The sequence below is a fragment of the Lissotriton helveticus genome, chromosome 1_1 (assembly GCF_964261635.1).
Source record: "Lissotriton helveticus chromosome 1_1, aLisHel1.1, whole genome shotgun sequence".
NCBI classification, from domain to species: Eukaryota; Metazoa; Chordata; class Amphibia; order Caudata; family Salamandridae; genus Lissotriton; species Lissotriton helveticus.
Window position 1 is genome coordinate 1,057,189,739 of NC_136057.1, and position 14,608 is coordinate 1,057,204,346.

The following is a 14,608-nucleotide window of genomic DNA, read 5'->3' on the forward strand; positions in this document are numbered from 1 at the left end:
CTGCGCTACTGCTCCCGCCTCAGAAGAGGCTAAATCCCCCAACTTGGGATCCAATTTAATCAGAAGTGAGCGACGACACTCCGTCGAGAGAGCGCAGTTGGTGTTCCCCAAAGATATGACCACCCTCTGCTCCCAATGCGACAGTACGTCTGGGGATATGGGGGAACCCGAAACCTTCGCTTCCTCAGCCATATCCAAGATCATGAGCGCCAAGAACAGTCAATCCCCTTACGGGGGTCTTTGACAAACTTCGCCATTTTGCCATCCAGCTCTGGTGTCATGGCAACTTTCCCCTCCAGAGTAGGACGTGGGCACTCTCCCCTCAGACAACTCCGCGCCTCCTTCTTTAAGGGCTTGCGAAGGCACCCCGCCACAAACTTAGCGACCTTGTCCCCAGGAGTCCTAGCAGCCGACCTCTGGTGAATGATCTCGTCCGGGTCCAGCATGCCTGAACTATCCTGTGGTAACTCGGCTGCGGAGCTGGACGGCTGCCAAGAACGCACCAACTCCTCGTCGTCGTCTGTGTCTGCAGAGGAGATCCCTCCCGGGGAGGAAGGGGCTGTCCCCGTCTGCACTGAAGGTCCCGGGGCCGGGAGCGGCGCAGGGGCAGTGTCGGTCGCCTTAGTCAGAAAAGCGTCCCGTAGGCACTCGAAGGGGTCCCTGTCTACACCCTGCGCACCCCCAGAGCCCCCGTCCCTACAAACATTTTTAGGCGCGGGAGGATCCCCTTCTAAGGGCGCTGGGCTAACTCCAGGAGTCCCTAAATGCACTTGCACCAACTTCGCACACTCTTCCACTATGCGAGCGGAGAGTCTGTCCTCCATGGGACCCACTATCTCTTGTACACATCTATAAATGAAGCTGTCTACAGCCTCACAAAACTCATCATCATATAAATATTGATGAATTTCCTCCTCTTCTGCGTAATATTCCTCTGCCATAATTGGCTACCCCCTGGCTAACAGCTTAAGGTAGGCTGAGGTTCGCACTGGTACCCGCAGTACCAGGGTATGGGCCAGTCGGAGGCTAGCAAGAATATGTGGGCTGATGGAACCAGGAATCACTGAGGCAGCACCCGCCTCTAAGCGCGCCGACCCTCTCACAGAGACCGGGTCCAGGCCGCCTCCCTGCACACTTACTAAATGAGGGGAAAAATGGCGGTGAACAAACGCGGTAAAAGAACGCTGCCGTAAATACTGCCGGCAGGCGTTTCACGCGATAAAACCGCTAAGTACAGACCCCGTCGGGGCGTAAACAATGAAGAAAATACAACCCTGCAAGAGCGTAATAGGTGAGGCGGCAGGCGAGACCCCGGCGCGGCTTCCTCTCCTCACCGCGGTTCCCATCAGCGAGAGGAAACCGCGCTGAGGAGAACGAGACGAGACGGCTCCCTCTAGTGGCCAAATCAACGCCGCTGCAACATCGGGGACAATCGCGTGAGGGGCAAAAGCGTCCCCGCGACCAAAAGGGCTCTGTTTAAGAATAAAAACAAGGCACAACAGCAATACAGAGCCCCCAAATAGTACAATAGCATACAAGAATCGGAACATTAAATGTGAACAAACCCCCCACAAAGTACCAACAATGTGAGAGATAAGAGCAATGAACTTAACTGGCTGCGAAGCAGCAAAGAAAGAGGAAGGTGACACAAGATGGACGCCCTATCTTCGTGTGATGGACACTATGAAAGGACTAATATTATGTGGTTACCCATGGACTGATGGGATATGTAGTTTTTTCTGATGTTTTTTGTCTGATGTAATGTTCTTAATCCCTTTGGTTTGGGGATATAGAGAAATTGTTTACATTTAAGTGCTGTGTGTTTTGATTGTAATAAACGGCGAAGAAGGAAAAGCATAATCTGAAGCCTCCGGTCCTGACATAGAATCCGAGTGGGTGCGCAGTGAGGAGATAACGGGGCCGTATAGCAGAGTGTTATAGTAAAGGAAGTAGCCTTTGAGGACTTACTTTGGGAGGAAAGGAGGCAGACGCCTCAGAAGCTATCCCGGTAAGCTGCAATCTTGTACATGATCCTGTAACTGCGTGTTATGCTTCTCGTAATGTAAAACCTCTGCATCAAAAAGAGTTTAATTTTTTTATTTGATGGTGGGCACCTTCTTCAAGCTTGTCGTCAAATGAAGAGTTGGCTCAGAATAAATAAAGCTGTGACATCCAGGGTTATAATAAAAATATTCCATGAAAAGGATTCCACTTCCGGCAGGTCTCTCTCCAGTGGTTCCCAAAAACAACTGACAATCAGTGTTGGCAACTATGGAGAAGGAATGCAGAACGTTAGAGCCATGACAAATGGAAATCATAACATGTTGTTTCAACACAGTAACTGATAATAAGTTAGTAAACTATAGTTGAGATGAAAGAGGTAGTAATGTTTTATCACTACTACAAAGACCACAAACAGTTCCCTCATCATACCACAAGCGATCAGCTTTACCACTATTATAAATGATATCCTTGGTCTGAATGAACTCCCTGCTTTCACAAAATTCCAGACTCATGTGTTGGCCCTTCAAGACTGCTGCTTGGTGAGTGCTTCCTCCCAAAAGTTGGCTGTGTTACACTTCGTCTTTGTTCTTTTTTTTTATCAGAATGTTTTTATTGATTTTTACAAAACCACATAACTGGTGAAGCTCTACCGAGCCCTGGTATAACATAGATAACCAGGTAGCTAGAGATAATACAGAGCGTCTTCACAAGTTCACAGCATGCCTCGTAATAGGTTCAGGTGCACAAGTCCAGTGTTACAATGCATATCTTGCACACTCTGCTGATGCGTGTTGCGCCCTTGTCGTATGATCGGGAGCTTATACGTTAAACACAACAACTAATAAACAGTTCAGTGGAACCCTGCAAATAGAATCCTAAAGTGACTGGGGAGAGCATAGAATGGGAATTGTCCAACACCCAGTGGACTAAGGGGGCACCCCACTTCTGGGCTGGGAAAAGGAGGGTGAGCACAGAAAGAAACAAAAAATAACTTGAGGGGGCTCCGACCCCCAAGGGGGAAGCAAGACCGTACCCCGACCCACTACGTCTGAAAGAGGTGAAGGGCCCACAGCCTAGGGCCACATGCAGAGGCAGACCTTCGGACAGGTAACCCACCAATGGACTCCAAGTATACTCAAATCCCTTGCGGGAATCCTCTAGAATATCCGTCATCCGCTCAAGAGCATTTTTTGTTGCCCCCAAACAGACCCACAAAATTGAGTGGTCCCCATGGGTCTGATGCTTCAAACCAGGGTCTTGTAGCCCTGAGCGTGTTCTAGGGAGTCTGGGATTGGGTAGCCCATTATCTGTTTGATTTGGGAAAGAATTTACGTCCAGAAGGGTTGGATGGAGGGGCAATCCCACCAGATATGGCGAAAGTCACCCAGGAGCCCACATCCCCTCCATCATCTGTCTGAGGTGCTTGAAAAAAGGGTGTGTAGTTTCTGGGGGTACAGATACCAATCGAACATGATTTTGTAGTGTGCCTCCCTAAAGAAAACCAATGGGTTGTATTCAGCAATGTCTTTATATAAGGAGCTCCACTGTTTCTCTGCTTTGGGAGTACAAACCAGAGTGTCCCAAAACCCTTGCGTGGGCTGCGAGGGCCAGTCGTGAGAATGAGAGAATACAAGTGTAAGATGCAGCCCTTAGTGGTAATGCCAGTCTGTACGAATCCCTCTATTGGGAGCAGGTCCCTAGTCCCGGCCAGCCGCATCTGGGGCTGTTGTACCCAGTGTTTTAACTGGCGATAGTGGTATTCCTCAGTGGGTGGAAGTTTGAAGAGTGAAGCGCAGTTTGCGAAGGTACACGGTTTTCCTCGTAGGAAGAGATCAGAAACCATGAGGATACCTCCCTCCCACCATTTGTCATAGGGGCCCTCCTGTAGTTCTGGAGGAAAAGTGGCATTAAAGTGGATGGGAGTGTGTGGGGACGGGAAAATCATAAGGGGCAATGTCTTGGTGACGGTGTCCCAAACTTTTAAGAGTGGTGGCTGTGGGGGTGCTAAGATAAGTATTATATGGCCTGTCTGGTTTTGGTTTCCAGGGTAGGTTTCCAGGGTAGGTCCCAGATGGTTCTCCCCGCAATTTGCCTATCCATATGGAGCCAGTGTTTATCTGATGATTTAAGGGACCATTCAGCCAATACCCGCAGTTCTGCGGCTCTGTAATATAAAAGAAAGTCAGGGTGGGAAAGTCCCCCCTCTAAGCGCCGCCTGGACACAAGTTGCTGGGATAAGCGGGCCCTATGCCCCTGCCAGATACATTTTGTGATCATCCTCTTTAGCTCTGGAAACAGTTCTCTCACCACCGTGATCGGGATACCCTGAAATAGAGAAGTCGAGGAAGAACATTCATCTTAATTGCATTTATATGGCCTATCCAGGTTACATATTTGGAGCCCAATTTTTTTGTCGTTTTGAGTTGCTGCAGCAAAGGGGGGGGAATTAGCTTTATAAAGGTCTGTTAATTTGTGGGTGATTTTAATGCCCATGTAAGTGATTTCTTTGTGGACACAGCGGAAAGGCGAAGCCTCCGTGCGTTTTTTCTTCTTTTAAGCTCTGAAGTTTTCGGTTGTCCCTTGAATTTACAAGAGTAATCTTGTGACCTAAAAGAGACTTCAGTTTATAGGAGCTGATTTTGTTACAGAAGTAGAAAGAGATTTCATTCCCATTAAAATGATGCCCATAACGGAGACTGCGGATCCTTAAGGCCCTTCTATATAGTACTTGGACTCTAGTTGTTCTGCACTGACGAAGCCCCCTGTGTTCTGCAGGTGATGGAGCCCCTATAGCTCCATGTGGCAGAGTGGGACCGGTACTGAACAGCCAGTGTCCATCTCCAGACTTTCTGGTCTTTTAAAGGGATTCCATCCAGTGGTCTTGTCCATGTTGGGGTGAACCTCACTGACAAGACCATGGTCTCTGGATATTCTCAAACGGTGAGTGGCGCTCCTTCCTCCACCACTTTTCTGGCTGTCTATCATATCACAGGTGTAAAATAAATCAAAGCAGACAGCCGCAGGAGGCCTCTAGACTCGCCAGGTTCATGGGAAGTCAGTTGGGTTGTCCTTATTCCATGTTTAAGTTTTGAAATTAAGCAAATTTGGATGCATTTGCAGCACAGAACATCTTAAAGTAACCAACATGTTTCATGAATGTGCAAGAGTCTACAGATCCCAGGGGGACAGGACAGTCTCATGCTGGAAGGTCCCTTTGTCCACACGCCCCTATTACCCCAAGTCCTTGTAAGGATAGATACCCTAATGCTCAGGCATGACAATGCAATAGCCTGTAAAAAAGATCAATTAACCATGGATTGAGGGATGGCCCTCCACTCTTTCTTGTCACTCGTTCCAGGGAATGTCTCTTTATCAAAGGCCTTCTCCAGTACAGCAAAGGCGTGTTGGTTACTTTTGTGTTCTCTAGGCACATTACTATCTGAGACACAAACCACCTACCTGAACATGTTCCACAAGTACTAAGCTTTCATTGTTATGTGACAAGATATTTTGACCAGTTCCTCTTGAAAAATTGCACTTGCTTCAGTTAGTAGTTGCCTTTTTATCTCCCTGCAAATAATCTGCAACCATGCTGTGAAATCTATCCAGAGGTTGGGAATGAGAGGGAGCCAGAAAGCAGAAGAATTAAGTTACCTTTATGTTGACTCATTTGCTGCAAGACAAGAAGACTTATTTCTTTTAGTTGTTAATTTTTTCTTCTTCATGAAAATGGAGCTGATTATGATGTGTACCTGGAGGAGGGGTGGCGTAGCGGCATAGGCACAGTTCTGCATGTGCATGACGTCAGCTATTGTTTTGTGGAAGCAGGATATCTGCAGGCTTTGAGGAGGGAGAACTAAGGGAAAAGTCATCCTTTTTATAACCTCTAGTGCTTCATGCTCCTTCTTTGAGTTAATACATCTTGTGTATGTGTTGTATTGTGCCCTCGCCTTCACTGCGCCGTTTTTCACATTGTGGAATACCCTTATGCGATGCATTGTTTGCCTTACTTTGCCTAATTCAGTTTGCATCTCTTACATAGAGGTTTGTGGGTGGTAAGTGCATAAATCGTGAAGGGGATGACTTGTGCTATCCGTTTTTCCGAGTTCAGAAACCCTGATTTCACAACAAATTGGTTCCCCAACAGAATCACTTTGCAAATGTATATGTAGTAGACTCCGATTCTGAGGGTTACCGGACTTTTCTTGTGTAATTTAATTTGTTTCTATATTAAGACGCAGCTTTTTGCCTAATATTTTGTATTGGAATTATAAACTTAAGATGGCACTGTATCTGTACAATGGTGCAATTAGTGATTTCTATTGTTTTTTTCCCCGTTAGGTTTTTCCCACGTATGAATATCAGTCGTTATCAGTCTTTAATTCATTTTCGCACCCCGAGTATTTTCCTGGAACACTGTCCTGTGTTGACAAAAAATATGGCTTTTATTAGAGTGAGTGCACTATTCCCTTTGCTGCATCATTTTCAAAATAGTTTTGATTCACTTCTGTTCGGAAGTACAAAAGAACCTATAAAGAGAAGTATTTGGGAAGATTATTGGAAGCTATTGAAACAAGAAATGTAAAAATGTTCTGTAAATTAGTCTAAGATGGCTCGGTAGGAAACTGGGAGCTATGAACTGTGTGGTGATCGAAGAGGCATGGGAGAGTTATCTGGGAGAATTATATGGCTTAGCTGTTGGTCGAGAAAAAACGAAAGATACATTATGGCTAGAGGTGGAACAAGATATTAGGCCTCTTTTTACGTTAGCCAATGTAAGACGAAATATATCTAAGTTAACACCTAGCCGTGCAGCGGGCCCAGATAATCTTCCGGCAGTAATTATTCGAACTAGACCAGATTGGTGGGCAGAATTTTTCACCAAAATGTTCAATAGCATCCTTGAGTCTGGGAAAATTCCGGTGAATTGGAGAGGGGCAATTATTAGACCATCCATAAACGAGGAGATATTCTGTTACCTAAAAATTACAGGCTTTTTGTGTGGCTCAATAAAAAGATGTAATACTAAAAATTACAGGCTTATTAATCTCTTGGATATCAGTGAAAAGGTGTTTTCTGAAATTATTTTGGAAAAACTCAAGGAGTGGGCTGTGGACCATGAAGTGATGCCTTCAGAATAGGGTAGTTTTCGGGAGGGCCACTCTTCAATTGATCACTGCTTTGGGTAATGGGCATTGGCTCGAAAGTCGATGGAACAGGGGGGTAGTTTGTTCTGCTGTTTCGTAGACTTTCAGGCAACATTCGACCTGGTAGATCGAGAACGGCTATGGGACATGCTGGGGGACTTGGATATCTCCAAGGGGCTCCTGTTTATAATACAAGGGTTACATAGTCAGAATTGGGCCCAGGTTATTCTCGATACAGTGGGTACACTGTCACGGAAGATACTGATTCAAAATGGGCTAAGACAGGAGTGTGTTTTGGCCCTGTTGCTTTTGTCTTTATTTATAGCAGATTTGCCTGCCACCCTGAGATCGGTGCGGGGGGCCAGCCCAAAATAGATAGGAAACATATTGCATGCTTACTTTATGCAGATGACCTGGTAATTATGAACCAAACAGAGATAGGTCTGCAAAGAAAGCTCAAAGTGTTGGTGACTACAAAGATTCTTTGCTTCTGTAAAAAGTGGAAGATTTTCAACTGGGTCCTAGACTCAGTTAGTGGCCTGAGAAAATGTAATGCCATCTATGGGGAAATGATGGCTAGATCAGCCCTGAATTCTTACAGGGCTATGGTACCTCCCCAGTTCTTATATGGCGCTGAACTGCTATACTTAAATGGTAAGTGGAAGTGGGATATTGAAGAAGGGAAATGAGTAAAAAAATTACTGTCCCTACCCAGATCCTCCGTGATACGGGCTATAAGACTAGAAACTGGAATGGTCTCATGTGAGAAAATGGTAATCATGGCACTAATAAGATTCTGGCAAAGCTTGGGTTGTGAAGAGGGACTGAAAGAATCCTTTTGGTGTAAAAGTGAGATCTTACCGAGAGAATTGAAGTGGGCAAAATGGATCAGAGAAACAGTGACTATGGTGTGTAGGTTACTGAGGAATGATGTAAGCCATCAGAACTTTCATTCGACTATAAGTATGAGGGAACTTAGAACGCAGGGAAAGAAATAGCATGGGACATGGACAGGCAATACTTGGAAGGGAAAAGATCTGTATGCTTATGATTAAACCTTTACAAAAGGGGGTGGTGATGGAAGGAGCATCAGAACCAATCAAATACTCACACCCAGTCAAAAGATCTGGGTTTGATCCATCACCATTCTTTAGCCCACTCGGCCACCCCAGTTCAGACATGGCTATATGCAAATCAGTCTGACCCTTTGCCTCATGGGAACAGTCCAGCCCGAACTGCCAAGCCATGCCTTCCCTGGACCGGAAACAAGCTTCCGAGGACCGGTTTCTGGCATTCCAGCCATCTTCAGCCCGGCTTGCTTGAATCCAGTGGCAAAGTGAGCAAGGTACTCACGTCTGAGCATACCCTGCCACACTTATGGTGGCCAAAAGCGGTACAAAAGGGGGTGGTGATGGACGGAGCATCAGAACCAATCAAATACTCACACCCAGTCAAAAGATCTGGGTTTGATCCATCACCGTTCTTTAGCCCACTCTGCCACCCCAGTTCAGACATGGCTATATGCAAATCAGTCTGACCCTGTGCCTCATGGGAACAGTCTAGCCCGAACTGCCAAGCCATGCCTTCCCTGGACCGGAAACAAGCTTCCGAGGACCGCTTTCTGACTTTCCAGCCGTCTTCAGCCCGGCTTGCCTGAATCCAGTGGCAAAGTGAGCAAGGGACTCACGTCTGAGCATACCCTGCCACACTTATGGCGGCCAAAAGCGGTACAAAAAGGCCAACAATTCCCATACATGGATTTTCTTCCCAATCGCTGGTTAAGGAGGAAATTATTAAAAATAAGGATTGGAATTAATCCATGTTATGATAATGATAGGATTAAGAGGGATATGATTGACCCAGAAGAGAAACGCACCTGTAATGCAGGGACAAAATGCAATATATTTTAAATCGTATTGGACTGTCTAAATGTTCTTGATGCACGAAAATTGTGGCTATGTCTAAATTTCCTAAAATACGAGGTTATGAATCGTGAACAGGCAGTAGATCTGTTATTAGATATGCACGCATTAGATGTAGCATGTGCTTGCAGTTAAAAATGTTCTTTAAAAGGTGTAGAGTGGATGTTTTAGCATCAGTATGGATTTGATGAAAAACACACCAGTTTTAATTAATGATATAGGGACTCTAACAATCGTTAGATAAGATTGTACTTCTTTTAGAAGACTTTTTAATCTATTTGAAGTATTTTACAGGTTTGATAAAGTTTTTAACTCGAGCTGATTTTTAAACCGAAGACAGTTATGTTTGTATGTTTGTTCTTGTTTAAAGACCAACGGTCTAAAAAAACAATCTTTTGAATTGAATTGATTCAGTGCATGCATATTCCAGCACAGATATATTTATTGTGCCAGTTTCCTATTTATTGTGGCATAACTATCTCTAATTGGAGACGATCTACTTAGAGGCTCCACTTGTTTATGTTTTTTCTGTAAGGTACTTCGAGGCTCACAGACTATGACTAACCGTCTTTGTTGTCGGTGCAGTGGAGAGCAAGGAAAGTAACAATGATCCTCTGTTCAGCAGAATTTGTGCTATGGGAATGGGGAGACAGGCAGAGGGGGACAGCAAGGCAAAAGTGAGAGAACGTGCTTAGACCCTGCCATATATTTGTTCATGCCTCCTTAATCGTCACTGGCAAGATGTCCTTGACCTGCATGTTAGGCTCTTATCTCTTCAGCAGAAATTTAATGTCCTAAGCAGTTTTTTGGCACCTAGTGGTGTGGAGGACACCACCACCATGCTCCCCACAGGGCCCCAAGTATGCAGGCATGGGGTGTGGAGAAGGAGTGGGTGCCATAGGGTACGTGGGAAAGGAGCATGGGAAATAGTCAGCAAGGTCTTGTATTCCTCTGAAGGTTGCTAGAGGTGGCTTCAGCAGCAGCTCTTATTTGAAGTGCTGTTGCAACTTTCATCCCGCCTCCTAGCCTTTTCCGCCAGTACTGTAGTATTTACAGCAATAGTAACAGTATCACTGGTGGAGAAGGGGGCTACAAGTCTCTCCTCCAGCCTTTTCTGCTGCCCGGTCTTTGCTACACTCAGTAGTCAAGTTTTCAGTTTTTTGTTTCTCAACCTGAGAATTTTTACCAGTAGAAATAATTTATTTGGAATTCATAGATATAATATTAGAAGCTCGATGTAACAAAATACTCCTTCATATGAAATCACTATAGTTTTTGATAGTTTTAGAGATTAACACAAACTTCTCCACATTCATACATGTAAAAAATCAGAAAGTGACTAAATGGTGTGATAACTTTCAACGCGTGTTACACTAGAATGGAATTTCAGGTGCAGTAAGAGGACAAAAGGAAAAGGAAGGAAAGTAGGCGACTTAAACAACATGAACACAAGCAAAACTATTAATGAGTTTTTTGTCTGTATTTGGTTGCTCATTGGATTTGTTTGTACTAAACCTTCATCATGCTTGATGATACGATCTCTACAAGATACTTGTTTATTCTTACACGTATCCACACCTTGTCATTCTTGTCACAGAATTGAGTATTTGAAACATTACCTCACAGTTGATAACAGCTTTTTGGGTCACAGGAATTATTATATGGAACAATCAGCCTCTGGCCTGTCAACTCAGAGCACCAAAACATGTCAAGAGCAGTAAACTTGACTTTAAATTAAAATTGTTTTGTAAGACTCCCGAGTTGTCTTAAACCCTATTGTTTTTTTTAATCCAACAGAACCCAAACCTAGAAAAAGGTTGAAGAAGGATTCTGAAGTTTGGGATGAAAGGATAATACCAAAGCACCTCTCCGGAAAAGCCAGAGGAAAAGCAGAGAAAAAAAATAAATCAAAGGGAAGGATCAAGCATGATAAAAAACGAAGAGGCCATGAATGTCGAGATCAGTCACCCAGCCGCCAAACAGGCGTTCACAAATCCAACAAGCCGGGGAGAAAGAAAGGAATGAAAAAAACACATGTTTGTATTGAATGTGGAAGGAACTTTAGCCGACTCTCAAATCTTGTGAACCACCAGAGAACACACACTGGGGAGAAACCATATGAATGTGTTGAATGTGGCAAGCGTTTCAGTGACGTGGCAAACATGATCACCCATGGGCGGGTACACACTGGGGAAAAACCATTTGCATGTGGTAGATGTGGGAAGAGCTTTAGTCGCTTGTCCAACATGAAAACCCATCAGCGAATGCACACTGGGGAAAAGCCCTATCCATGCAATCAGTGTGACAAGAGGTTCAGCCATTCTTCACATCTGGTGACGCATCAGCAGCTGCACACGGGGGAGAGGCCACACACGTGTGATGAATGCGGGAAGAGTTTTAGCCGCTTAGCAAACATGCTCACACACCAGAAATTGCACAAGGGAGAGAAACCATATCTTTGCAATGTGTGTTTCAAGAGGTTCAACCGATCATCTCACCTTACCAAACACCTTCAAATGCACATGAAGGAGGACATGCTGATGAGGGAAGATGCCTTGCGCATGGAGCAGCAGGTGCACGTCAGAGAACACATCATTATTTTGCAGTGATGGTGGGAATATGAGCCATTTCAGTTGCCACTACCATATGGTTGCGCAAGGAAAACGTTGTAGGCATTAACACCAAGATGTTACTGGCCGAGAGATAGGCACTCAGCTTTGGCTCTGACTCTTAAGTCTTGATTGCCAGTTACAGAAGATTAGCAAGTGATAGTTGAATTGAACAAAAACCAGCGACGTGTTCAAGAAGAACTCACTGTGAACGCTCGGAATAACCTGCAGTTCATGTTCAGATTGGTATTTTTGTGATTCTACACAGGTCTCCCCTGAATTAACTCATATTTAGTCGTTTGCACTTGAGCTCCTTGAATACATTTGATACAAGCAGATCGCTATCATCTGTCCTTGGGTGAACCGGGAGGTATTTACTTCAAGGGCAGATGTCCTGGAGGTGTCTATGCTGGGAGAAGTTCCCTTAACTGTGTTAATTGGGGGTGGGGGCAGAGGGGTTCGGAAGTTGTCATTTATCGTCCCTCTGTTTAAGTCAGATAATGCACACAATATAATTTACTGCGTTCGGAGACTTTAAACTCTGGGCTGAAGTGGTTTCTTTTTAAAGATGTGTTTAGGAAGATAGGATAGGCTTTAATGGCTGAGGCACTGAATTTGTAACCGGATTTTATGACATTACTCACATTTTCCTGCTCGTTCATTCTGTAGGATCCTCGAGCTTATTCTTGTGGGCCCTAATGCTTTCTGCTTCCACAGGGGACAGAGTAAAAGTAAATGAATGACACATAGGTTAGGTTTTTCTTCGTTAATTCACTACATACTTATTAGGTACTGACTTCTATACATCCCGCTTTCCTCTTCAAAGGCAGATTCCTATTATGACGGGCTGATCTTTGAAACAATATTCTGTTGTTTACACTCCCTTCAAAAAAATTTGTACTTTTCTTTCGTACCGTGTTTTAACAGCTGGGCCTCCTGGTGCTAATACACTTTTCAGCAGTTAATATCTCTTGAGCCTTAGATTGCTTTTCAATTAAAGAGAGGGAGTGCTATGAAGAGGAACCACGTTTTCTTCTACTTCTGGGGATTAAGTTGGTGACTGGGGCAAAATACCAGAATGGCTTTGTGGTGCAGTACGTTCAGTGGCCTTACCAAGCAGTGTCTGAAACGCCTAAAAGGGTTTCAACAATTGAAATGTTCTACAATGGTGACAAAGTGTAGTTAAAAGCCATCTCCTATTTTTAGTAAAAATAAAAAGATTGTTACGTAGATTAATACCCTTAACACCTCTGTACTGACACTTTTCTGTGTACTGTATTCTGGTTATTTCTTAATTTTCCAGAAATTCGTCACATAAAATTGGAGATTAACAAAATATCCCTTGTACATGGGTTTTTAAGGTTTAACTAATGGTGCAGGGGATATCTGTTTTATCCACTAAACTTGAAGAGGCCCTCCAGGCTGCCCAACTCTGCTTCTTGCATAGGTGACTCTGGAAATGAGGCTGCTAACTTAATACAGAGACCAGAATATTACCAAGCTACCTTGTATTAAAACGTTCTTCTCAAATTCCATGTTGTGTGTCATTTCTGCAGTTCTCATTCAATCATTTGTAAAAACCGACCTTTCCCATATGTGGTTCAAGTGCTTGTGATGCTTATCCAAAGGTGGGATTTAGACTGACTTCATGACATAACAGCTTTGTTAACGCTTTACTCAAGCACAACACTTCTTGTTGTGTTTTAAACAGATTAATGAACAGAAAAGTCCAAGGTTGCCATTCCTTTCATATTTGATAACTGTGATTCTGATTTCAGTTTTTTTCTTTTTCGAATAATTATTTTGTTACAGGTTATTTACAGTACTTATTGATTCTTTTCCTGTGATTGTATCTCTGTGGTGCTTTTTGATGATTTCAAGATGTGTGTATATAAATATTTATTTTTACTGTTGTGAGCCACAGGTAGGTACCATTTTGGAATTCTTGGACTCAGTGTGCTCCTTCAATCTACAAGCAGTAGTAGTGAATTCGTTTTGATTTTTCAAGGTCAAATTAAAAGTTAACAAGGCATGCATAAAAAAATTAACAACTTATAAGTTCTTGTGGCCACGTTCTCCCGATTCAACATGGAGTCTTGTCTTTGTGGGGTGGTGTTATGACTTTCCCCAGGCTCTTCGTAACACTTTAAGTAGGACCTTATGGAATTTCGAGCCTGCACATCTCCGCCTTGGAAACACATCTGATACTGTTATGATAATAGATGTTTTTATTATATGATTTGGTGATTCTGAGTTGCGTTGCGATCAATTTAACCAAACATCTGAACAAGTAAATGTTTTTAATCAATTTGTGCTCCAGCCCCATATACTTGATTCGGTCATTGCATAGTGGTTAGCGATCCCTAACGTAAACACTCTGATGTGGATGACAAAAAAATCCCCCATTGATACAAAAGGAAGGGAAAGCTTTAAGAGTATGTTAACCATGCTGTCACAATTTGATCTACTTCCTCCCAGTCTATGAAAGTGTTGGAATTAGTACACCTTTTTGATGATCAGATTAGTCAGGCAAGAAAATGATGCTTCCATGTAAAGGGCGAATTGTGTGTGGCAAGAATCATCACAACATTGGGTTTACTACGCACATAAAAGGGCTCAGACAAATCCGAAGAAAGTTGAATGATGGCGACAAAACTTGCAAGAATACTTTCACACTATTATTACTCCTCGAGTTGTGTACTACAACAATCTAATACATGAGTAGTGTCCAGTGACATTTTTCTGGTTCCAAACCTTCGAAAATGTTTGATTCCTTGTACTTCGCTTACCTTAGGTTTGGAGGACTAGATTGATTACCTGGTCAGGTAGGTTCTTTCTGAATAAAATCATAAATCCTTAGGATAAAAACACCAGGAGTCTGAGACGATTAAGCAAACTGCTCCTCCGCATCCCTTGAGCTATCTCG

The 14,608-nt window shown here is 43.8% G+C and overlaps 1 protein-coding gene across 1 annotated transcript in view; it reads left to right on the top strand.

Moving 5' to 3' along the window:
* The window catches only part of LOC144820800 (uncharacterized), a 148,601-nt gene extending 135,389 nt beyond the window's left edge, over positions 1–13,212 (top strand). The window contains exon 4 of the mRNA XM_078677960.1: positions 10,871–13,212. Within this exon, the coding sequence (XP_078534086.1) occupies positions 10,871–11,682 (812 nt within the window). The 3' untranslated portion in view covers positions 11,683–13,212. The remainder of the gene's footprint in view (positions 1–10,870) is intronic.
* Positions 13,213–14,608: the final 1,396 nt, after the last annotated feature.